This window comes from Leucoraja erinacea, chromosome 33 (assembly GCF_028641065.1).
Source record: "Leucoraja erinacea ecotype New England chromosome 33, Leri_hhj_1, whole genome shotgun sequence".
Classification (NCBI taxonomy): Eukaryota; Metazoa; Chordata; class Chondrichthyes; order Rajiformes; family Rajidae; genus Leucoraja; species Leucoraja erinaceus.
The window spans coordinates 19647809-19674634 of NC_073409.1; the positions used below are offsets into that span (position 1 = coordinate 19647809).

Genomic DNA, 26826 nt, shown 5'->3' on the forward strand with positions numbered 1-26826 from the left:
AATGAGGATTTAAAGCCCTGTCCCACAGTACAAGTTCATTCCAATAGTTCTCCCGAGTTTGCCCTGATACGCTCGGAGATTTACGTTAATGGTCACTTGTCGCTACTCAGGGCTCTCGACATATTTCGACACATTGAAAAATCTTCACATCTTCCCGTGCTTACCTGCCGTTAGCGAGTCTTCCTGAGGACCTAACGTTAGCGTTAAGAGCCGCTAAGAGACATCCCCGAGCTCTAACGTATCCGCTACGTTCTTTCTGCGTGCTTACCCCGAGTTTGATTGGTTTTAAACTCATGAGAGCTCGTACTGTGGGACAGCTCCTTTAGGGGTGAGCACCAGTAAATGGGGATTTAGGGGTGAGCACCAGTAAATGGGGATTTAGGGGTGAGCACCAGTAAATAGGGTATTAGGGGAGTGCAACATGTAAAGGGAAATTTATTGAGGACGCACTATAACGAGAATACCATCCAAGTCTTGAATTAATATAATCCCAGACTAGACGGAGAGGGTGGGAAGGAGGGATGGGGAAAGGGAGAGGAGGAGAGAGAGAGGGAATTTGAGGGAATGGGGAAGGGGGAGAGAGGCAGGGAAATATGAAAGGGGGAAAATTGGGAGAACCGGTGCGGGGCTGAGAGAAAGACATTGAGGGTGTCTGTAAGAGAAATAGATGGCAGAATATTTGGAATATCTGCCTTATTGACTAAGCTTTTGGTTACGTTCTAATCTCACATTGTTAGTTCGTTTGCTCGTGTGTCAGACGATGCAGCTCGCTGTTGGCTTCCATCATCGTCCAACACGTTGACAGAATTGTCGCCCGATGCGTCACAGGCACGTATCGTGTGGTCGCTTCCAGGGATCGCCACGAGGATGCTTCTGTCATGGTCCCCACATTATTAGTGAGTTCCTATCAGGCAACGTGTGGTCAATATTGTGTGGAAGTGGAAATAGTTGATGCTAAAATGTGATGCGATTGCATAATGAGATAATATTCAGCTTTGTTCTATCTCTGATATTTGGTCTATCAGCTCAGTGGTCTATCTGTACTGAAATCAGAATTGTTACCTGATTGTCTACCAGAATACTGCTAGCATTAGTGGGTATTAGCTAAAAGGAGAGGTTGGACAAACAGATTATTTTCTCTGGAGCGTAAGAAGCTGAGGAGACCCGATAGAAGTATATAAAATCATGAGAGGCATAGATAGGATAGACATCCAGAACCTTTTTCCCAGGGTGAAAATGTTAAAGACTAGAGAGCACAACTTTAAGATTAGAGGGGAAAAGTTGAAAGGAATTGTTTGGGGCAAGTTTTTTTTACATAGCCTGGGACATGTTGGTAGAAGCAGATACAATAGTGGCATTCATGCAGATTTGAGACGGGCACTTGGATATGCAGGGGATGGAGGGATATGGATCACGTGCAGGCAGAGATTAGTTCAACTAGGCATCATGTTCAACACAGGCATTGGGGCCGAAGGGCCTGTTCCTTTGCTGTATTTTTCTATGCTCCATGTTCTATGCTTATGTAAAGAGTGTGTGGCACTGTGGCGTAACGGTAGAACTTCTGCTCTCCAGCGCCAGAGACCCAGGTTCGATCCTGAATATGGATGCTGTCTGTACCGAGTTTGTACGTTCTCCCCGTGACCTGCGTGGCTTTTCTCCGAGATCTTCGGTTTCCACCCACTCCAAAGACGTAAACTTGAGTAGGTCAGTTGGCTTGGTATACATGTAAAATTGTCTCTAGTGTGTGTAGGGTAGTGTTAATGTGCAGGGATCACCGGTCGGTATGGACATGGTGGGCCGAAGGGCCTGTTTCTGCGCAGTATCTCTAAACTAAACTAATCTAAGTAGCGAATCATTGGGTTTCACTTTCTTCTGACAAGTTTGCTTTGCAGTTTATTTTTCTCCCCAGATCATATTTCTTAAAACTATAATAATTGTCTTCATGTAAGATTTTGTTTCATTGGAATCACTTCTATATAATATTTTGGTCATACATTTGTGTTGTGGATTTTCTGCAGTGATGAATTACCACTGGGAGTGTGACCATACAAACTGCATTCACTTGATGCCGCATTTACTTGGCTACAGACCCCCGCGGTGTACCGTGGTCGAAGGCCAAGGGGTCAAATGACTCTCACTGGTTTAACAAGGTCGCAAACCACTGTTTTATTGGCAGGACAAGGCCACTGGGAGACACCTCACATATTTCATTAGCTTTCTTGCCTTTGCTCATTTCTATACAGCGTGGGCACGGAGATGGGGACAAAGGGAGGCAGCGTCTGTGAATGACAAAGGACTGGGAGCGCTAACTATTGTGATGCCCTGTAGAGGCGAGGCCTACAACAGGCTGCCTGGATTAGGGCTGACAAATTGGATGGGAGGAGAAGGTGAAATTGACTGAGACAGCCCTGAGTGAGTGAGTTCCCATGGACGTGGGGGGAGGGGTGGGGCAAAGGGGGGGGGAGGGGGACAGAGAGGGAGGTGGGGGAAATGATGCCCAAGTATTTTCGGGCCCTGCCCTTCAGGCTAATCCATCTGATCTTTAGCTGCAAAAAAACAAGCAGGAAAATAGGTCAATGGATTCTCACGGAACGACGTCAGTTCTCGGGCCGATATTCAGACTGCCGAGAGACTCATCCACTTAATCCCTCACTTAATGGACGGGGCAGGTGGGCTTGAATCTGACTCGTGAATGGCCTGCCACAGTGCTCCTTAAAGTGAGACAGCTTACTTAGATCATATACCCGAGCAGTTAAAACAAACCTCTGGTGTGTGAAACTGCCAGACCCTCTGAAGATTTCTCTAAATTGTAATCAGATTAGAAGACTCGGTCCTCATGCTTATGGCTATTGAGAGTACACCGGAGTTTTAATGAGTACGTGGCACTGAATTGAATAAAAGCCTCAAATCTCACGGCAGGAGGTTGCCTCAGCCCACTCCGCAAATTGTCCCACTGAGGGCAGTTTCCTTTCTTCCACTGTTCTCTATAATTATGTCAATTTGGTGCCCAGATTGTTTGCTTGAGTGGATAGTAGAGCTGTTCAAATGGGCTCCGACATAGGCCTTGCTTTGAAAAGCACACCTCTTCTTTTCATGTGCTAATTCGGTAAAAAAACATTGGGGGGGTGCGAGAGGAGCCAAGAAGAGGGAGCGGGGCGTAGAAACACCTAGACATGTTGCACATGGAGAGTGCAAACACTGTCAAGAGCAGTCAAAATTGTACAATCAAGGAACTGCAGATGCAGGTTTACAACATTAAAACCAAACACAATATGCTGGAGTAACTGTGCGGGTCAGGCAGCATCGTTGGAGAACACGGACAGTTGACGTTTCAGGTCGGGACCTTCCTGCAGACTGATTGTAGAGTGGGCATAAGAAACGCCTATTCTCAGTGTTCACCTACTACCTGCCAGGGTTTGTCCTGCTCCTCCTCTCTTCTAACTTTTGTCCCCCTCCCCTCCCTTACAATCAATCTGAAGAAGGGTCCCGACCTAAAACGTCACCTATCCATCGGGGATGCTGCCTGACCTGCTGAGTTACTCCAGCACTTTGTGTCTTGCTCCTTATTGTTAATAACACTCCACTTGCATTGAGACCAAAATATAGGAATTGAATTTCCTTTGGAATTGAAGTCCAACTTACGCGACTATTTTGGTGAATGCTGGCACCCGTCATAGGGCGTTGCAGGTCGACGAAAATTTTCAACATATTGAAAATCCAGCAGCGACCAGAAAGACCCTACAACTCTTTGGGCGACTGAGGAGAGTGAGGAGACTGAGCACAACCAGGCGACACCCTGGCGACAGGCCCTTTAGATATTTTTGCTTTCACTTTCATAAATCCCAAGATCAGATACACCAAGCTATCGCTGAACACTGAGACTCAATGTAAAGTGAAATTAAATGACTTGTTTGCTCAGACCTGGATAGAAATTGCCTTGTTCACTCGCAACCTGGCACCTGCGCTCACTGGATTCCCTGCAAGACAGCCCTTCCTTAACCTGAATGAATCATTTTCAATGATGAGGTTTACTAATCCAGAAGCAATTAAGAGTTGGCGGTACAGTGGGAACGAGACTAGGGAGGTTAAATTCCATTAATCAATGACAATCTGTCACTATTTTGGAAATGTTTTGGAAATGGAGACAACAAAATAATGGATTGTCATGAAAAACTCATCTTGGTCACTTTAAGGTAAGTACAGATTTACCCCTGACTCTCAGTCTGAACAAGGGTCTCGAACCGGAATGTCACCTGTTCCCTTCCTCCAGAGATGCTGCCTGACCCACTGAGTTACTCCAGCATTTTGTGTCTGTCTTCGGTGTAAAGCAGCATCTGCAGTTCCTACCCACTGATTACAGACCTGGGATTACTGATACTGTTAGATCCACAACAATGTGGCTGACTCTTAACTATCCCCTGAAATGGAAGCGCAGAGCACTCAACTACGAGGGAAATGAAGAAGGATGGTAAATGCTGGTGATAGAGTGTTTGTCAGTGATACCCGCACACCATGAAGTCACGGAATATCACAGAGAGACACAGCACAGGAGCTAGGCCTTCGACCCACCAATACTCAGCAGCCATTAACCACCATCCATGGGATAAGGGAGCAGCTGGAAGTAGCCCACGTGGTAGCTCACAGGGTGAACAAGCAAACTAAGACAGTGAAAGATTTGCAGAAGAGAAATAAGTCTCTCACTGAGAGTTGGGATGTGCAACTGTGATCGGTGTTCCGGTTTCCTTCCACATCTGAAAGACGTGCGCGCTTGTAGATGAATTGTCCTCTGTAATTTGGCCCCAGTGTGTAGGGAGTGGGTGTGATAGTTGGATAATGTAGAAACATTAGCACTACCTCTCCTGAGTATATTCTTTGCTAATCCACGTCCTTGTAGCAACAAAGTGGACGAACTGCAACTCCTGTGACAAACAAGCAAGGACTTCTCTCGATCCGCTGCCCTATGCTTCACTGAGACCTGGCTGTGTGAGTCGACCCCGGACAATGCGCTGCGACTGGCTGGCCTTCAACTACACAGAGCGGACCGCGGTGTGGATAGGGCGAGGGAATCAGGAGGCGGTGGAATATGCACCGTGAAATTCCTTGTATGTAAACATACTTGGCTAATAAATTGATTCTAATTCTGATTCTGATTAGTGTGAACGGGTGATGGACGGTCGGCATGGGCTCAGTGGGTCGAAGGGCCTGTTCCCATGCTGTATCTCTAAACCCAAACCTCTACTCCACCGACTCAAGGGAGTCCAGGAATGTCATTGATTCGCTGATAGCAACAACGTGGTGAGAATAGTTACAACAAAAGTAAAAAATACGAGAAACACTCAGCAGGTCAGGCAGCATCTCTGGAAAGAAAAACAGAGTTAACTGTTCAGGTCAAAGCAAAGCGAGCAAGATAGTCCACTCCTGCTAAATCCAATGGGCTGACGTGTAGTACGCAACGGGGCGGTACGTCGCCCTTTTCTTCGGCCATTTCAGTAACCCTAGAGCTCTATCTAACATGAGTTAGAGCTCTAGGGGCTAGTGGAGTCAAGGGATATGGGGAGAAGGCAGGCACGGGCTATTGATATGGGACGATCAGCCATGATCACAAAGAATGACGGTGCTGGCTCGAAGGGCCGAATGGCCTCCTCCTGCACCTATTTTCTATGTTTCTATGTTTCTATGTAACCCGACCCGACTTTGTATATCCCTCTCGCAGTGTAATCAGCGTTGAGGGGGAACGGTTTGTGTGTGTGTGTGTGTGTGTGTGTGATATAGGGTTAGATTCATAATTCTGTTCATTTGTTAACAAATTACGATTCTGTTAATTGTCTTTTTTAATGTTTTTTTTTAAAACATTTCTTTTTAAATGGCTCATGTGCTGTGTTTGAATTGATTTTTGTATTACACTTGCGCTCTGTAATTTATCTAATCACACTGTTCACAACTGCGGTATTTGGAAAAATAATGACAATATGAAGATTCCAGTTGCTGTACCCTTGGAATGTTCCTTAATGATTTTTCTGTCTATGGAATTGTGTTTCAACAATAAAATGGGCCTGGTCTTCCCAATAGCCAGAGAGTGGAATAGATCTGTCTGTAATGGTGGGGTTATCTAAATGAAGTATTTAACAAAATAAAAATTGATTTGAGCAAGATTAAAAAATGATGTATAACTTAAGGCTGATTTTATTCAGCGACCATACAACTGGCTAGATTGTGTAGGAAAGAACACACATACACACACATATATGAATGTGATATAGATGTATATGGTCATATATAACACACACATATATAGGCAGGAAAAAAATGAGGAGAAGATTTTTTACCAAAGATCTTTGATTTTTACGAGGCTGTTTCCGTAAACCAGCTTCCGTCTCCGCACTAGTATCTTTGCTCCGCTACGGGATCTTTGGTGCGGAGACGGAAGCCGTTTACGGAAATGTTGCCGAAGATTACCCATGACTCTGCCCATGACCATCGAGTGGACTACCTTGCTCGCTATAGGATTTTTGGGTCAAAGAGCCTTTGTCAACATTTATACCCTGCTATTGCAGATTTAACACGTGGTGCCACAATAATGTAACACATGCTCAATGTTAACGGACAGAAATCTGAGTATTAGGCCAAGTGTACAATGGCCATCCGATTTGATATTACTGCAGTTCAACCATCACTAAAATTACTCCTCTAGTAGTCAATACTAGTAGTTTAGTAGTCTGTAAACTCTGCCTTCACCTCCACTCTATCTCATTGGAGCTTTCTTTAACATGCAAGGGGCTGACAAAAAGATGGATGATGGAATATAGGAACACAACAGACACATGAAATACTAATTGCTGCGAATAAGGTCGTGATTGGCCTCATCAGCAACAACGATGAGCTGGCCTACAGGGAGGAGGTCCAGCTCCTAGCAGCATGGTGCGCTGACAACAACCTGGCCCTTAACTCCAAGAAGACCAAGGAGCTCATTGTAGACTTCAGAAAGTCTAGGGCTGGCACGCACACCCCCATCCACATTAATGGGATGGAGGTGGAACATGTTTCAAGCTGCAGGTTCCTGGGGGTCAACATCTCCGATGACCTCCCTTGGACCCACAGTACCTCTACTCTGGTCAAGGCTCACCAGCGTCTCTTCTTCCTGAGGAGACTAAAGAAGGTCCATCTGTCTCCTCAGATTCTGGTGAACTTCTACCGCTGCACCGTCGAGAGCATCCTTACCAACTGTATCACAGTATGGTACGGCAACTGCTCTGTCTCCGACCGGAAAGCACTACAGAGGGTGGTGAAAATTGCCCAACGCATCACCGGTTCCTCACTCCCCTCCATTCAGTCTGTCCAAAGCAAGCGTTGTCTGCAGAGGGCGCTCAGCATCACCAAGGACTGCTCTCACCCCAACCACAGATTGTTTATCCTCCTACCATCCGGGAGGCGCTACAGGTCTCTCCGTTGCCGGACTAGCAGGTCCAGGAACAGCTTCTAATGCCAATCACCCCCCCCCCCCGGACACTCCTTCCACCAGGATTTTTTGTTTAAATAATTGCACTACTATGACTGTATGCACATAAATATATTTATTTATTGATCATATTCTATGTCGCTCTTCTAGGGAGTTGCTAACTGCATTTCATTGTCTCTGTACTGTACAATGCACAATGACAATAAAGTTTGTATCTGAATCTGAATCTGAGTCAGAAATCATCCTTGGTCAATGGGTTGCCCCCTTGGCTTAAGGAATGGCAGCGACACGGGCTCAATTCTGACAGCGGGTGCTGTCTGTATGGCGTCTCCCCGTGACCTGCGTGGGATTCCTCCAGGGATCTCCAGTTTCCTCCCACACTCCAAAGACGTACAGATGTTAATTGACTTTGGTAAAAAGTGTAAATTGCCCCCAGTGTGGGTAGGATAGTGCTGGTGTCTGGGTGATCGATGGTCCGCGCGGACTCGACGGGCCGAAGGGCCTGTTCCCGCACTGTATCTCTAAAGCCTGACGTCTGATGTGTCCGTTTTTGGTTTGTAATGTAGTTTTGCGTGATACTCCATGTTGTTTATTTCATGCCAAATAATTCTGAGTTCACTACATCCTCGGTGGAGTTCCCTCCATAGTTTAACACTCAAAGGCTTTTCACTGTTGCACGTGACAATAAACTAACCTGAAACCAAAACTGAAATGTTTTTTAATTTTATGTGAAGTGGACAAATATGTACGGAATTTCATTAAACTAATGCTTCAATTGGAAATTTGACATGACACTTATTGAAGCATATATACTTTTTGAGTCTATGACTCGGACACTCAAAAAGCATCGTGAACTTAGTCAGATTTACATCAATTTTATTTCATATTTCATCAATTACATCAATTTTACTCAATCATTTTTATTTCATATTTACAGCACACACAGATTTCCCTCCTCATTGCATTAGATTCCATCAGTTCTCACAGCACAGGGCCAGATCTCATACAGATTGTATATGGATGGGGAGATGGCTTCTGTAATATAGACTAGCTGTACGCCACCATCACCCTCTCCCCCGTCCCTCAATCCCATCCACTGATCACCTATGATCATCTCACCCTAACCCCTGACACCCATTATAGGTTAGATTTTAATGTGGGGTCTCTTTTTCAAAGGTCATTTTTAGAATTAAGTGCTGCTTGCTGTTTCCTCCCCCCATCCCCTCTACCCACCCTACCCCTGTTCACCTTCCACGCCCCTCTACATTCCCTGCTTCCCTTTACCAATCATCCTTTCCCTCTACCACCACCACTACCTCCCTCCTCTCCACTCCCTCGTTCCACTTGAATAGACACAATGAATATTCATTGCTGGCTCTTGAAGCCACCAGATGCTTGGTAATGTAGGGACACAAGGCTTTTTGCCTTTGGGTCAAAGGAGGTCATGAGGCCAGAATCCTCCAGGGGCATTGAATAATAGAGTGTGACTCTCGCAGAGTATAAAGAGTTGTTAGACATTAATGTGATTGAATCTGAATGGTTGTAAAGGAGTTCCCCCTGCAGTAAACTATCCAATTATAATCCCAAGGGTGCATGTTTAAACGGTGAGTCCATATTAGAATTACACAGTCCTGTTTAATATACAGTAGGATAATGATTTGCTCAAAGGAGGAACTGCAAGTGAGTGACGCCTCTTTAAAAGTCTGACACAGCACTGTGAAGGCAATCTTATTAATTCACCAAGGTTTAGGTGTACAAAAAGCTCGATGAGTTAATGGCACCCGTTTCCTCCATTAAGTTTAGATATTTGCGGGGGGAAATGTTGCCTTGGGCCGGAGATAAGTGGAGGTCAGCGTATTGTTAGGGATCTTAACTGGAGAATGCCAAGGGCTACAGAGGCATGGCACGGTGGTGCAGCGGTAGAGTTGCTGCCTCAAAGCGACAGAGACACGGGACTCGATCCTGACTGCGGGTACTGTCTGTAGGGAATCTGTACGTTCTCTCCGTGACATGTGTGGGTTTTCTCTGTGCATTGCTGTGACCTTATCTTGGGCCATGGATGTTTGGCCATTTTAACACTGCTATAAAGAACACTCTTGAATGAGGACAGCGTCAAGGTGAATAACCAGGAACTACCAAGTCAAGGACATGCAAACGTCCAATATTTGGGCTTACACTAAAGATTGTGCCCTTCGCCAAGACCAAGAGCAGCGTTGTTCCTGTTGACGGTAGAGGGACCAGTAGCAGGTCCCATGTAGCCAGGGTCCGGAGGGCAAGGAGCACCGCCACTCCACCTAGGGTCCGCAAGGGGAGGAGTGGCTCTGTTGTCAGTGACCGAAGGACTGGTGACGGGATCTAGGGAGTGGGCAGGGCTGAAGATGTGCTGGTTGGTTGCTCCTAGGCTTGACCAAGCTGGCCATCCGCGAGTCACGGCACCAGGCGGAAGAGGGCTTTGCCCTAGCCAGATGCTTACCCCTTTACAGTTGTACAGTAGTTATTAGAATATTTGTAACATAGTTGTTTGATGATTTTATAACATGGCGGTGGGGATGTCACCATGGTTTTGGTTTTTTGGGTTATTGTATCGTGTTGGAATTAAATAAATTATTTTTTGATACAAAAAAAAAGGTTGTGCGCTGATCTACATCGGTGAGACCAAGCGTAGGCTTGGCGATCGTTTCGCCGAACACCTCCGCTCGGTCCGCATTAACCAACCTGATCTCCCTGTGGCTTAGCATTTCAACTCCCCCTCCCATTCCAAATCCGACCTTTCTGTCCTGGGCCTCCTCCATGGCCAGAGTGAGCAACACCGGAAATTGGAGGAGCAGCACCTCATATTCCGCCTGGGCAGTCTGCACCCCAGCGGCTTGAACATTGAATTCTCCAATTTCCGGTAGCCCTTGCTGTCTCCTCCCCTTCTCAGCTCTCCCTCAGCCTTCTGGCTCCTCCTCTTCCTTTCTCCTTTCTTCTTCTCCCCCCCCCAACACCCTACATCAGTCTGAAGAAGGGTTTCAGCCCGAAACGGTGCCTATTTCCTTCGTCCCATAGATGCTGCCGCACTCGCTGAGTTTCTCCAGCACTTTGTCTCCCAAGCACAGGATGGTGGTACACTGGTCCAGCAGGTACACCGTAGACATTGAGAACTGACTCCAATCCTGACCTCTGGTCCTTGCACTTTCTCCCCATGCCTGCTTGAATTGAGTTAAGTTCAGTTGAATTTCATTTAGTTTCGTTCAGTTTAGCCCACCGAGTCCGCGCCGACCAGCGACCCTTGCACACTAACACTATCCTACACACACACGCACACACACCAGGGACAATTTGCAATTATTTACCAAAGCCAATTAACCTACAAAGCTGTATGTCTCTGGAGTGTGGGAGGAGACTGGAGCACCCGGAGAAAATCCACACAAGTTACTGGGAGAACGTATAAACTCGTACAGACAGCACCCATTAGTCAGGATCGAACCTGGGTCCCTGCATTGTGTGGCTGCTGTGCCACTGTGCCACCCTACTTGCTGATGACCCAAAGCTCTGGTGCTGTTGTTAATTTACATCTAGTCGGCACGGTGATATAGTGGTAGCATTGCTGCCTTATAGCGCCAGAAACCTGCGTTCAATTCTAACTATGGGTGCTTGGCTGGATGGAGTTTGTACGATCTCCCCATGACCTGCGTGGGTTTGTCACTGGAGCTCCAATTTCCTCCCACACTCCAAAGATGTACAGGTTTGTAGGTTACTTGGCTTGGTATAATTGTAAATTGTCGCTAGTGTGTGTAGGATAATGTTAGTGTGCGGGGATCGCTGGTCGGTGCGGTCTAGATGGGCTGAAGGGCCTGTTTCTGCACGGTATCTCTAAACTAAGCTAAAGTCCTGATCTTACATCACCCTTTTGTTACTGTCCTGTTCCCACATCAGCATAGAAGAGATCTGTAACAGGCACTGTCTCAAAAAAGGCAGTCAGTACAATTAAACCCCTCATCATTCTGGTCACACTCGCATTTCACTCTACATTTGTACATGGCCCATGTTACAATGACAATAAAGAAACTATTCTATTCTAAAACATAATTTTTGAGTCTGAAAACTATAAGCACTGTGTTCAAGAACAGCTTCTTCCCCATAACCATCATGCTCTTGATCACTACGCAACACTAACCTCGACTATGAACTTCTATGGGCTCTCAGAATTTAGAAACAAGAAACTGCAGATGGTGGAGCACAAAAAAAGTGCACAAAGTGCTAGAGTAACACAATGCATCAAGCAGCATCTCTGAAGAAGAGAGATAGGTGACATTTTTGGTCGAGAGCCATCTTCAGACCCAACAGGTCCTGACCCGAAATGTCACCTCTCCTTGTTCTCCAGAGATGCAGCCTGACCCGCTGAGTTACTCCAGCACAACACCTTGTGTACTCTTCATATGCACTCTCATTCCTTGCACTGACTTTGGGTCATTTGTGTTATTAATTTATGGATTTTTTTAGTTTATTATATAGTATCTATGTGTATTGTGTTTACAGGCCTGTTATTCTGCTGCAAGTAAGAATTTCATTGTTTCTTTGGCGATAGATATAACAATTAAAAACTCTTAATTTTAAAAATACTTTTGTTTTCTAATTCCCCTCCGACTTCCTTTCGCTATGATCTCTGTAGAGCCTTCCACACTCCTTGAAATCTTATAGCAAAAGGATTTGAGTATAGGAGCAGGGAGGTTGTACTGCAGTTGTACAGGGTCTTGGTGAGACCACACCTGGAGTATTGCGTACAGTTTTGGTCTCCAAATCTGAGGAAGGACATTATTGCTATAGAGGGAGTACAGAGAAGGTTCACCAGACTGATCCCTGGGATGTCAGGACTGTCTTATGAGGAAAGACTGGATAGACTTGGTTTATACTCTCTAGAATTTAGGAGATTGAGAGGGGATCTTATAGAAACTTACAAAATTTTTAAGGGGTTGGACAGGCTAGATGCAGGAAGACTGTTCCCGATGTTGGGGAAGTCCAGGACAAGGGGTCACAGCTTAAGGATAAGGGGGAAATCCTTTAAAAGCGAGATGAGAAGAACTTTTTTCACACAGAGAGTGGTGAATTTCTGGAACTCTCTGCCACAGAGGGTAGTTGAGGCCAGTTCATTGGCTATATTTAAGAGGGAGTTAGATGTTGCCCTTGTGGCTAAAGGGATCAGAGGGTATGGGGAGAAGGCAGGTACGGGATACTGAGTTGGATGATCAGCCATGATCATATCGAATGGCGGTGCAGGCTCGAAGGGCCGAATGGCCTACTCCTGCACCTAATTTCTATGTTTCTATGTTTCCCTTCTAGTCTCTTGTGCATCTTTTGTCATTTGTGTGTTTTTGGGCGCAAAGACCCGAAACTCTGGAGTTCCATTCTTGTACCTCTCCACCTCTTTACCTCCTTTTCCACCATCCATTTGTTCTGGACAATCTCTCTCCCTGACTGAGCTTTTTGCCATTTTCCACATAGTTCCTGGTATATTAAGCAATATTCCCCCACAGTGGCTCAAGAGCAAATTATGTTTTGTGGCGGGGGACTGGCGGGAGTCCAGCCAAAAACGTGTCGGGCACGGGTTGTGTGCTCCGGACGTGTTTATTCTTCTGCTTACAGCTCCCTACACCTCAGCTGACACGGGCGTTGCCCGGCCTTAAATAACAACTCAGGTACCGCCCCCGTGGCTCACGCCTCCCCCACCAAGATGCCGCCCTCTAGAGCCGATGGTTCGTCGTGACCTTGGGTTGCTATCAGGTGCCACCACATGACCCCCCCCCCAGAACCAGAGGCACCGAACTGCACAGGACGTTGCACGAGGCGGCCCAAATGCGTCGATACAATCCCACGCCCCGGGGGCTTGCTCGGTTCGGGAGAATCTCCGGGAGCCTGGGACGGTGGATGCCTGCGACGGGGAGGTTGAGCCACATGGACTGGCTCGCTCAGGTCCAAGTGAGCCGGTATCAAACGAACCGCAGACACAGTTTCACGCCGGCCTCTCATGTCCAACTCAAATGTAGTAGGCCCGTGCCACAGCGTGCAAAAGTGACCTTCATACGGACGCTGCAAGGGTGACTTGTGGGAGTCACGGCAAAGAAAATCGTACGGGCAGCCCATCAGTGGCAGTTCGTCGTGACCTTGGGCTGCTATCAGGGGCGGCCACAGTTTCCCAATTCTTCTCTTAAGCACCGTGAGCCATTTTGCTGCGTTACAAATGCTGTATAAATGCAAGTTGCTGAACAATAACAGAGCAAAGGACATCCCCTTGGATAAGGGAGGCAAGTCATGATTTGCAATTTCATCGAGCCAACTGTGTCCGTTACAATCCACTCTAATCCCATGTTTAAGAAAGAACTGCAGATGCTGGAAAAATCGAAGGTAGACAAAAATACTGGAGAAACTCAGCGGGTGAGGAAGCAACGATGGAACAAAGGAATAGGTGACGTTTTGGGGTCGAGTCCATAGATGCTGCCTCATCCGCAGAGTTTCTCCAGCATTTTTGTCCGCACTAATCCCATCAGCCCTTTTGCATTCCCATTAACTCCCCACATCCTAAATGAATATCCCGCTCTGCACTTCCACTGGGGACACATCTCAGTAGACAATTAGCCTACATCAGCTAGTCCTTAACACATGGGAGGAAACCAGACCACCTTTCAGGAACCCACACAGTAACATAATGTATAAGAAGGAACTGCAGATGCTAGTTTAAACCGAAGATAGACCCGAAACGTCACCCATTCCTTCTCACCAGAGATGCTGCCTTTCCCGCTGATTTACTCCAGCTTTTTATGTCTATCTTCAACATCATATGTAAACTCTGCAAGACCACATCCGACATTAGGATTAGTCCCAGTTCTTGGAGCTACTGGTTCTTGAGCGGCACGGTGGCGCAGCGGTAGAGTTGCTGCTTTACAGCGCTTGCACCGCCACAGACCCGGGTTCTATCCCAACTACGGGTGCTGTCTGTACGTAGTTTGTACGTTCGCCCCGTGACCTGCGTGGGTTTTCTCCGAGGTCTTCGGTTTCCTCCCACACTCCAAAGATGTGCAGGTATGTAGGTAAATTGGCTTGGTATAAACGTAAACATTTTTCCTAGTATGTGTAGGATGGTGTTAATATGTGGGGATCGCTGGCCGGCACGGACCGGACCTGTTTCCGCGCTATATCTCAAAACTAAAACCAAAAAAATAAGGCAGCATCACTAACTGCTGCGTCATAATGCTCCCAACGTGATTGATTGCAAAATCTTTTACCAGTCATCATCTTTCAGGATTGAAATTAGGCGGAGTTACAAACATTAATTAAAGAATTTCGGGCTTGGAGACATATTCGTGCCGAGACAATTTTTGCGAAGAATGGAACAGGAACAAAGCAATGAAGGGATCAAAGCAAACTCTCTATTCACTGGTGAGGAATGGAAGATGGATTTACTTTATATGCCTGTGGGAATAACTATTCAGAAAGACCATGGAGGGAAAAACGTGTAAGATTTTAAAGAGGATTTACAAAACCAATCGGGGTAAATCGTGACCTATGGTGAAGGACAACGGGACAGATGATTGAGTAAAGTCCAAAATTATCATCACAGAGCTAGTTAGCTACCACTGAAGTGAAGGGCAAGGCAGGTGGGTGTAAAGAAGCCTCGATGATGAAAGAAACGGAGGCTCTGGTCAAGAAAAAGGAGTAATAGGCCACGTATAGACAGGTGTGATCATGTCTATTTATGGAGGAATTCAGGGGACTAAGGGGAGGATTAAGAACATTAGAAAAGCGAAAATGAATGAATCAAATGAATGAATGAATGAATGAATACGTTTATCGGCAAAGTATTCACATACAAGGAATTTGCCTTGGTGCTCCGCCCGCAGTGTCAACATGACATACAATGACAGGAATGACACATAAAACATTAAACGTTAATAATAAAACATTATCGATTAAACGTGAATTAAATAAAATACCAGAGCAAAAGGAGGCTACAGATTTTTGGTTATTGAATAGAGCTGCTACTCGTGGAAAAAAAACATTTTATGTCTGGCTGTGGCAGCTTTGACAGTCCGGAGTCGCCTTCCAGAGGGAAGTGATTCAAAGAGTTGGTGGCCAGGATGACAGGGTTCAGAGATGATCTTACTCCAAACTTTCCGAGTTGACTGTGCCTGAACCCTTTGTCAGTGGTTGACCAGCTTCCTGACAGACAGGAAGCAGCATGTGAGGCTGTGAAAGCACATCTCGGACCCACAGACCCTCAGCATAGGAGCACCGCAAGGTTGCATACTCTCTCCTCTCCTCTACTATCTCTACACCATTGACCGCACCTCCACAGACACCTCTGTCAAGCTTCTCAAGTTTGTGGACGACACAACCCTGATTGGACTGATCCAGACAGTGGAATTGATTGCAGACTTTAGGAGAGCTCCCCCTCCCCTCTCCCCACTCACCATCAACAACACCACAGTCACATCCGTGGAGTCTTTTAAGTTCCTGGGAACCATCATCTCCAAGGACCTTAAGTGGGGGGCGACCATCAACTACACAGTCAAAAAGGCACAACAGAGGATGTACTTCCTGCGGCGGCTGAGGAAGCACAATCTGCCACAGGCAATGATGGTCCAATTCTATATGACCATCGTAGAGTCTGTCCTCACCTTCTCCATCATGGTCTGGTTTGGCATATGTTTCTATGAGAAACATCCAATTTTTCTATGAGAAAAATTGCAATGAATACAAGCCCAGTCGACCCATTCTTTCATCATATGCCAGTCCCGCCATCCCGGGAATTAGCCTGGTGAACCTACGCTGCACTCCCTCAATAGCAGTAATGTCCTTCCTCAAATTAGGAGACCAAAACTTCACACAATACTCCAGGTGCGATCTCACCAGAGCCATATACAACGGCAGTAGGACCTCTTTGCTCCTAACCTCAAATCCTCTCGCAATGAAGGCCAATTGGCTTTCTTCACCGCCTGCTGTACCTGCATGTTTACTTTCAGTGGCTGATGTACAAGCACACCCAGGTCTCGTTGCACCTCCCCTTTTTCTAATTTGACACCATTCTCGTCCCCTCAACGCGCGGATACGGTGGGGGGGGGGGTTGCTGCAGCATCACACACACACTAACCACCCCCCCACACACAGGGCGGGGGGAGGGAGTGGAGAGGGGGAGAAGGGGAGGGAGGTGGAGGGAGGTGGAGAGGGAGGAGAGAGAAGGTGGAGGGGGGTAGGGAGAGGGGTGGAGGAGAGAGATGAGGGGAAGAGAGAGGGGGGAAGGGGGAAGGGAGAGAAGGGGGGGAGAAATGGAGCAGGGGAAGAGAGGGGGGTAGAGGGGGAGGGAGGGGGCAGGAGGGAGAGAGAGAGAGTAGAGGGAGGGGGAGTGGGGGGGGAGGGGGGAGAGAGGGGGGGGAGAGGAGGGGGGTGAGAGGAAGGGGGGGAGAGAGGGAGGGGGGGAGAGAGAGATGGAGAGTGAGGGGGGGGAGGGGAGAGGGGAGGAGGGGGGAGAGAGAGAGAGGGAGGGATAGAGAGAGAGAAAGAGAGAGGGAGAGAGATATAGTGAGAGGGAGAGAGAGATGGGGAGGGGGGAGAGAGGGGGGGGGGTTGAGAGGGGGTTGAGGTTGATAGAGTGGGAGGAGGGGTAGGGGGGGAGGGAGGGTGGAGAGAGAGTAGAGGGGAGAGAGGAGGGGGGGAGCAAGAAGGGGGAGAGGAGGGGGTAGAGAGGGGGGGGAGAGATGGGGACAGAGGAGAGGAAGGGGGGGAGAGAGTGGAAGGGAGGGGAGGGGGGAGAGAGAGTAGAGGGGAGAGACAAGGGGGGAGAGGGGAGGAGGGGGGAAAAGGCAGGGGTTAGAGAAGGGGGGGAGAGAGGGGGACAGAGGAGAGGGAAGGGGGAGAGAGAGTTGAAGGGAGGGAGAGAGGGAGGGGGGGGAGGAGGAGAGGAGAGGAGGAGGAGAGGGGGAGAGAGGGGGAGAGGAGGGGGAAGAGTGGAGGAGGGGTTGGCGAGCCGGGCAAGCAGGCTGCAAGCGAGTGAGCTGCGGGGCCCACAGTGAGCGGGCGGGCAGCAACCAAATGACTGCGAGTTGGGGGGGTGTGACATAACTCGCTGCGCGTGGAAAACAATGCACAAAGGCCGCGCGAGCAGTCACATTGTGACATCATCAGCTCGTTTATTTTCTAAGATATGAAATTTTTTAACATTTTCATAAATAACGAGCTGAAATGCATGAAATTTTCAGATAAGGCGATCTTTGACTGCACGGCGAAATCTCTACTGGAATATGTAAAATTTTTACCGTTAGCGCATCTTGTTTTTGAGGAGATGTGAATCGCACACAAATGTCACACAAATAAATACACATCGAAGATCAGAGTTTTATAAGTTTAAAGACAACAATGTTTTAAGGCTTTTAAATTGAAGTCCGGCTTATGTAACTTTGAGTGCTGCACTGTTAACCTTAACAAAACCTTCAGCAGAGACTGCACAATTTATGACATTGTTATAGAGCAGGGACCATTTAAGGCCGCTTAGCCTCAATGCAAAACCAGTAGTGTAACCAGACCATTAGTTTGTTAAAATGAATTCAGATTTATTATGCAATTAAATATTATTTTATGTTACACTTGTGGAGCAGTGGCTTTTGCCTTCACGCTTTGCATTTATCGAGGTACTTGCAGGCTCCATTTCGAAGAAACAAATCTTTTAAATGCATTTTTTGCTGATTATTTTTTTTTCAAACTAACAGAGTTGCCTCAAGGAATGGGTGTGCTCTTGTGGAAGATTGTGGATTTGAACTCGAGGACTCTCATTTAATTCCGCTCTTTCGGGACTGACTCAGGTTCGAGGGACGTGGGAACAATTCCCCTTGTCACCTCGAATCCACTGGTGACCCCGATCTTCGTCCCAACCCCACCGGCCTTTGAATTATGCTGTTTCATAGCGCTGACAGTGCGGGAAGCAGAGAGAACTGTGTCAGACTACAAGCTGCCTTCGCAGTTGGAACCGAACACTGGACTGTGTCTAGTCATCTGGGGAAAGAAAATAGCAGCGGTAACAGTAAAAATAAAATGGGAAATTAGAAATTCCCACATACATAAATAATCATTCCTTTAGTCAAATTGTCCGCAGCCCTGTGCATTTTTATTCAGGGTGCGCCGCGCATGGTGTGACATTTTGTGGGTTACACAAAGAATAGAGACAGGTTTAATGACATCTTTGAGGTCCTTCATATCCCACGTACAACGGGGATGGAGTTGAGAGAACGTTGGGATGAATTTCAGTAGCTGAAGGACAGCACAATGCTTTAATTCAGATCCACTCTCATACTCAATCTACACAGGCTCAGATCGGGGCAGGGACAGACATAAAACATTCTGAGCAGTACAAATCAAACTGTGTAATGGGGGGCTCAGTGGCATTCACGCTGTGTTGGCTTGGGGGTGGTGGTTGTGGGAGAGGGGGCAGCTTGGTGGGCTTCAGTAAAGCCGTTTTAAGTTGGTGTCAGCTTTTAGCAATGATGTACAAGCGATTAGGGAGTGATCGCCTCCGCCGAGTGGCTCGGCCATTGTTTATGACAAGTGTCGGCAGAAGGGAGGAGTTAGCTTTCAAACCGAGGACGATGAATCTTTCACCAAGTAAGAAAGGAGCCTTTTACCCGTCCCAGACGAGCTCCTTCCATCACGTTTCCTGTTGCTAGGCACTGCCTGAAGTGTGTGAATACATGTGGTGCTAAAGTTGGTGGTGGGGGTGGGGCGTTCATTGAAGAAAGTGGCCGATTGGGAGCAGACATCTCTTTTTCAGTTTTGATTGACGTTTAACAGCCAGCCGCGCTGTGCGTCCAGACACGGAGGCTTCCTGTTGTCTTTGGGTCGGAGATGAGATGGGGAACACACAGTGCTAGACTCTCAGCATCCTCCCCATATTGAATGGGTGACCTTCATTCAAAGCAGAATGTGCGTTGGAGAGGGAGGGGAGATGCCAGCTGATGTCTCTCTTTCTCTCTCTCTCACACACACACACACTTTCCCTTGTACACTCCATCCATTTTCATCCATGTTCTGATTAACACTCATGCTGACTTGCATATACAATGTAATTCTTTATGTGCTTTTGAAATCCAATTACTAGTTGTGTGTTTTACTTGCAAATTCTTTACTTAAAGAACTAACTTAATTATTGACATAAAACTAACTTAGATCTTTACTTATAAAATTAACTTATTCTTTACTTATAAAACTAACTTAATTCTTATAAAACTAACATAAATCTTTACTTATAAAACTATCTTAATTATTGACTTATAAAACTAACAATTCTTTACATAAAACTAAATTAATTATTGACTTATAAAACTAACAATTCTTTACATAAAACTAAATTAATTATTTTACTTATAAAACTAACTTCAATCTTTACATATAAAATAAACTGATTTATTTTCTTATAAAGCCAACATAAATCTTTACTTATAAAACAAACTTAATTCTTTACTTATGAAACTAAATTGACAAAAGGTAAAACCACTTTGAGACTTCATTTTCTTTAGTGAGGCATTAAGTGGATGGTTTTGCATCAGAGTTTATCGTTCTGTGTATCACCAAGAGAACATCTCACCCATTTCAAACTGTGCCACTGAGATTCTAATTAAAATATCCATTAACCCAGTGACCTTCAAAACTTCAGTTTTAAACAAAATACAAAATAACATTGAGTTCCTTCCACTCCTCTGGGAACAATATTGTCATTGTCCACCTACGGTATAACAATACAATACAATACAATACAGTATGGTTTTATTCGTCACATTGCACATTAACTGCAAGTGAAATTAATTTGTCAGCAGCGGTACAATGATAAAGAACACACAATACACAATAAAAATTTAACACAAACATCCACCACAGCATTCATCACTTTCATTTCCCCCCATTGTTCGGGACCTCAACCCTCTGCAGCCGTTGCTACGGGCGTCCAGATGGTAAGAGGACAAGGTACAAGTCCAGGTAAGTCCAGAGTCGGCTCTTCCGCACCGGAGACCGCGGCTTTAGGTTGGTGTAGGCCGCAGGCCGGCGGTCGAAGATTTTAAGTTCCCGCCGTGCCGCTAGCCAGAAGCACCGCAGACTGCAGGACCGGCAGTCGAAGCTCCCCTCCAGGTTTAAGGTACTAGGTAATGCGGAATTCTGATAAAGAGATAAATATACAAGTGGAAAGCTGGTATTAATAAAAGTGACCATGCATTGCATTCAGAAAGTATTCAGACCCCTTCACTTTTTCCACATTTTGATACATTACAGCCTTATTTTAAAATGGATTATATTCGTTTATTTTATCATCAAACTACACACAATACTCCAGAATGACGAAGTGAAAACAGGTGTTTAGAAATTTTTGCAAAGTAATTAAAAAAAACCTGAAATATCACATTTACATAAGTATTCAGGCCCTTTGCTATGACAATCAAAATTGAGCAAAATTGTCCGTAGACCTCCGAGACAGGATTGTGTCGCGACACAGATCTGGGGAAGGGTATAAAACAATTTCTGCAGCAGAGCACAGGGGCCTCCATCATTCTTAAATGGAAGAACTTTGGAACCACCAGGTTTCTTCATAAAGCTGGCCGCCCGCCGAAACTGAGCAATTGGGTCAGGGAGGTGACCAAGAACACGATGGTTACTGACAGAGCTCCAGAGTTCCTCTGTGGAGATGGGAGAAACTTCCAGAAGGACAACTATATCTGCAGCACTCCACGAATCAGGCCTTTATGGAAGAGTGGCCAGACGGAAGCCAATCCTCAGTAATAGGCAAATGACAACTCGCTTGGAGTTTTCCAAAAGGACTCTCAGACCATGAGAAATAACATTCCATGATGAAACCAAGATTGAACTCTTTGGCCTGAATGCCAAGCGTCACGTCTGGAGGAAACCAGGCACCGCTCATCACCTGGCCAATACCATACCTACGGTGAAGCATGGTGGTGGCAGCATCATGCTGTGGGGATGTTTTTCATCAGCAGGAAATGGGAGACTGGTCAGGATCGAGGGAAAGATGAACGGAGCAAAGTACAGAGAGATCCTTAATGAAAACCTGCTCCAGAGCATTCTGACATCAGACTGGGGCAGAGGTTCACCTTCCAACAGGACAACGACCCTAAGCACACAGCCAAGACAACGCAGGAGTGGCTTTGTGACAAGCCTGTGAATGTCCTTGAGTGGCCCAGACTTGAACCCGATCGAACATCTCTGGAGGGACCTGAAATGAGCTGTGCATCGACGCTCTCCATCCAACCTGGCAGAGCTTGAGATGGTCTGCAGAGAAGAATTGGAGAAATTATCCAAATACAGGTGTGCCAAGCTTGTAGCTGTCACACCCAAGAGGACTTGAGGCTGTAATCGCTGCCAAAGATGCCTCATCAAAATACTGAGTAAAGGGTCTGAACACTTATAGAAATGTGATATTTCAGTTATTTCTTATTAATTACTTTGCAAAAAAAATCTAAACACATGTCTCACTTTTTTTATAATGGGGTATTGTGTGTAGATATTTAAAAAAAAGAATCAAATTTAGAATAAGGCTGTAATGTAACAAAATGTAGAAAAAATGAAGTGGTCTGAATACTTTCTGAATGCACTGCAAATCCATAGGATGTTTCATACAGAACCAAGGAACTGCAGATGCTGGTTTACACAAAAAGAGACAAAGTGCTGGAGTAGCTCAGGCAGCATTTCGTGTGAACGTGGATAGGTCAGGACCATTCTTCAGACTGATTGTGGGGCAGGGGAGGGGAAGAAAATGTGGTGTGTTTATGTGTAAATGAGTCATATGTGCATTTGCTAAAATGAAATCACATATCATATATCGTAATGGAAGATAGACACAAAATGCTGGAGTAACTCAGCGGAACAGACTGCAACTCTGGAGAAAAGGAATGGGTGACATTTTGGGTAGAGACCCTTCTTCAGACCTTGGAGAAGGGTCTCAACCTGAAATGTCACCCATTCCTCTCCACAGATTCTGCCTGTACCGCTGAGTTTGTGTCTATCTTCAGTATAAACCAGCATCTGTAGCTCCTTCTTACACATGTAATAGAACGTAAAACCATAGAACCGGGTGTGTTGTTTTCCATTAAGATGATTAAAACACATGTTTCAAAGTCACTGATATCTCCTACAGATTATTACACCATTGTTATTGATAATCACTACTAATATCACCCATGGTCCATATTCCAATGAATTACAACTGGGACAAGAATCATCACAACAACAGACACATCTCTAGAGAAAGAAAAGATATTTGATGAGCAATGACACTGACTTGTAACTCCATAGTGGAGAGAGTAGATCTCTTGGGAGTCAGAGTTTTCTTGGGTATGCAGTGAGTTGATGAACCTGTTGAGGAGGTGACAATAGAAATGAATAGACAGGTCTAGTCCGTCTTTGCTGATAGCAAGAGAACTCAGCCGAGATCATTGAGAAGCCTTGTTGATGTCAACAGCAATGGCTATTTGGTGGGAAATGGGACAAATATGCTTCATCAATAATAATAATAATAATAACTTTATTTATAAAGCGCTTTTAGACAACATCAGTTACCACAAAGTGCTGTACATGGGAAATCAACAAAAAGTTATTACAAACTACTAAAACCATTAAGACGACAGGACTATAAAAACAGTAAAAAATTAAAAGACATTAAAAGCACTAAAACAGGAACAATGTCTCAGCCAGTGTCGAAAGCCAGTGAATAAAAGTGAATTTTTAGGGAGGATTCAACAGCCGAGCCATGTCCAATCAAGCATGCACGTTCTTCACAGATGTTCTTTATGGCTGATTATAATCCTCAAATCAAAGAGCATACCAAAAATACTTAAGCACTGAATATTGCTACAAGACAGTGAGAGATGACTGTTGCATGGACTGTGATTTGCTCTGAGATCTATCACACGTTTACTAACTGGTCGCCGTACAGGAAGTCAAAGTTGTTCTACTCGCAGGAGAAGTTTACTTTAATTTAGTTTAGTTTATTGACCCAAGTACCGAGGTACAGTGAGAAACTTTTGTTGCGTGCTAACCAGTCAGTGGAAAGACTCTACATGAGTAGGCTGGGACTCCATCCATTGGAGTGCAGAGGATGAGGAGTGATCTTACTGAAATGTATAAAATCATGAGAGGAATAGATCAGGTGGATGCACAGAGACTCTTACCCAGAGTAGGTGAATCGAGAACCAGAGGACATAGGTTTAAGGTGAAGGGGAAAAGATTTAATACCAATCTGAAGGAAAACCTTTACACACAAAGGTCTGAAGAAGGGTCTCGACCTGAAACGTCACCATCCTTCTATCCAGAGATGCTGCCTGTGCCGTTGAGACCTGGGACACTATGCACATTAATACTAAATCCTTTATAATCCTTTAAAAACCTTTTCATTACGTGGTCAATATACAAAGCTACAGCCTGCGTATTGACCATGTTGGTTGCATGTCCATGCTTGGACATATCTGCCTTATTCCAACCACTGAGACACGTGGGGTCAAGATTGAGCTTGGGTTCTCTGGCCCTGTGAAGCAGCAACTCTACCAGCTGTGCCTCTGTGCCATCCTTAACTGCTGGAGCTTGAAACCACTGGATGACTTGCCACATTTTGCAAGTTGTGCACAGCTCCTGAATGTAACTCCCCCACAGTATCTCAGCAAATACTTAAATTTAAAGTATTATCCAATTACTTTCTCTGTGTCCTTACTTGCATTGAGCTCCTAATTACTTCCTCTGTTTTATTTTGTCCATATTAACAGAGCAGGCTTATCCTCAGGACTTATCCAATTGCAATGTAAATTCTCAAGTTTATCGGTTAATCTCTTAAGCCTGTCTTTAATAGATCCACACCACAGAGCAGTCCTTCTCCCTTCCATCCCACCAATTGCCTGCTGCTACCTGTCTAAACACCCCTGCAACATTAAAGAGAATTAAACACAAACTACAACTTGAAAAGACAATATGTTCTTATGCTCTCCCTGTCTCTCAAAAGAGTTTCAGGGGTGGAAGATTGCAACCTTCACGTGGTCCGCCCTGTTTCGACTAATGCAATCAACTTGACGTGCACAAACGGGAGATCAAACAGAACAAGTTGTCCACCAACTTTAGGCTGTGCACGCCACACGAAAGAAGAAGAAAAGAGTTTCAGTTTAGCTTATCGTCACGTGTACCGAGGTACAGGGAAAAGCTTTTGTGGTGTGCTTTCCATTTGACGGAAAGACAATACATGATTATTAGTTTAGTTTAGAGATAGAGCGCGGAAACAGGTCCTTCAGCCCACCGTCCACGCCGACCAGCGATCCCCACACATTAAACACCATCCTACACACGCTAGGAATCATGTTTTTACATTTATGCCAAACCAATTAGCCTACAAACTTGCACGTCTTTTGAGTGTGGGAGGAAATCAAAGGTCTTGGAGAAAACCCACGCGGTCACGGGGAGAACGTACCATCTCTGTACAGACAGCACCCGTAGTCAGGATGGAACACGATGGACTCTCTGGTGCTGTAAGGCTTCGACTATACCGCTACGCCACCGCACCGCTCTTCAATTCATTTGCATGACTACTTTAAAACAAACAGCACATAGGATAAATGCAGAACCCTTTTCCCATGGTGGATATGTCAGAGATGCTGCCTGACCCACTGAGTTACTCCAGCATTTTGTGTCTATCTTTGGTTTAAACCAGCAAATGTTGAGGTATGAAACAAACAACCCTACCGTGTGATGAAAATACATCCACAACTTGCTGGTATTGATATTATTATTATTGGTTTATGAATTATTGAATAGGGAGGGTGTCAAGGGTTATGGGGAGAAGGCAGGAGAATTGGGTTGAGAGGGAATGATAGATCAGCCATGATTGAATGGCGGAGTAGACTTGATGGGCCAAATAGCCTAATTCTGCTCTTACAGCTTATGAACTTAAGTATGAACTGATTATTGTCACCTGAACATTGAAAAGCTTTTGTTTGCATGCGACCTAATTACATCAGATAATACTTCACATGGACACAAGTGCAACAGGTAGATCTACAAATCACAACAACAATGTGAGGAGAGAGCAGCGGCAGCTAAAGCGTGCCAGCGTCCAATCTCCCTTCCGACAGCCATCTTGGACACAGATTAACGTTTACTTACACACACAAAAAAAATCATTTCCCCACAATGGATACCACTGTGGGGGAAGGCACAATGTCCAGTCCCCATCCCCAGTTCACCCAAAGTCAGGCCTATTGAGGCCACCGCTATTGCCTCTACGGAGGCCCGATGTTCCTGGCCGTTCTCACCGGGTGGTCTTGCCCCGGCGTCGGGAGATTATTATTTGCTCTTCCCCCGTTTTGAGATGTTGGTTCAGAGTATCTCTGCCAATTAAATGGGTTGATCTGATCTGATCTGGGTGTTGTTCAAAGTAGGCATGGGTCTGAAGAAGGGTTTCAGCCCAAAACGTCGCCGATTTCCTTCGCTCCATAGATGCTGCTGCACCCGCTGAGTTTCTCCAGCAATTTTGTGTACCTTGGGTGTTGTTCAGTTCCCTGAACATTGAAGAACAGGTGGGCAGTAGAGCATCCTCTTGACTTGTGCCTTGTACATGGTGGGCTCTCTATGATGTACTCACTTTATTTTGTTCAGGAAGCACTGTTGGTTTTGTTGTTAAGGATGGCTTTAGACTTTTAGAATTTAGAGATACAGCGTGGAAACAGGCCCTTTGGCCCACTGAGTTCATGCTGACCAGGATCACCCCATACACTAGCACCATCCTACACACTAAAGACAACTTTACAACTTACTAAAACTCATTAACCTATAAACCTGTACGTCTTTGTAGTGTGGGAGGAACTCTGGTTCCTCAGCAGAAAACCCACATGGTCATTGGGAGAATGAATCATCTTGATAGACACAAAATGCTGGAGTAACTCAGTGGGACAGGCAGTATCTCTGGAGAGAAGGAATGGATGATGTTTCGGGTCAAGACCCTTCTTCAGACCGAGAATCAGGGGGGGAGGGAGACACAGATGTATGGAAGGGTAAAGTGTGCAAACGAGACATCAAAGGGGATGTAGATCAAGGAAAATGTAGAATAGATCATTGTTAGCTGGGGAAAGGAGACAACAAAGCAAACAGAGATAAGATTTAATCAGGAAGACAGTCAGACTGGTTGGAGAGCTAAGATGGGGGAGGGATGGAGAGGGAGGGAAAGCAAGGGTTACTTGTAGAGGTCAATATTCATACCGTTGTGTTGTAAACTGCCCAACCAAAGTATCAGATGGTGTTCCTCGTTTCATTGTGCCTCACTGACAGCGGAGGAGGCACAGGACAGAAAGGTCAGTTTGTGAATGTGA

At 45.7% G+C, this 26826-nt stretch overlaps 1 protein-coding gene across 1 annotated transcript in view; it reads right to left on the reverse strand.

Annotated features, from left to right (window-relative positions):
- Positions 1 to 20071: 20071 nt before the first annotated feature.
- Positions 20072 to 26826, reverse strand: part of LOC129712782 (uncharacterized) — a 246420-nt gene continuing 239665 nt past the window's right edge. Inside the window, exon 3 of the mRNA XM_055661513.1 lies at positions 20072 to 20629. Coding sequence (XP_055517488.1) covers positions 20411 to 20629 — 219 coding nt within the window. The 3' untranslated portion in view covers positions 20072 to 20410. The remainder of the gene's footprint in view (positions 20630 to 26826) is intronic.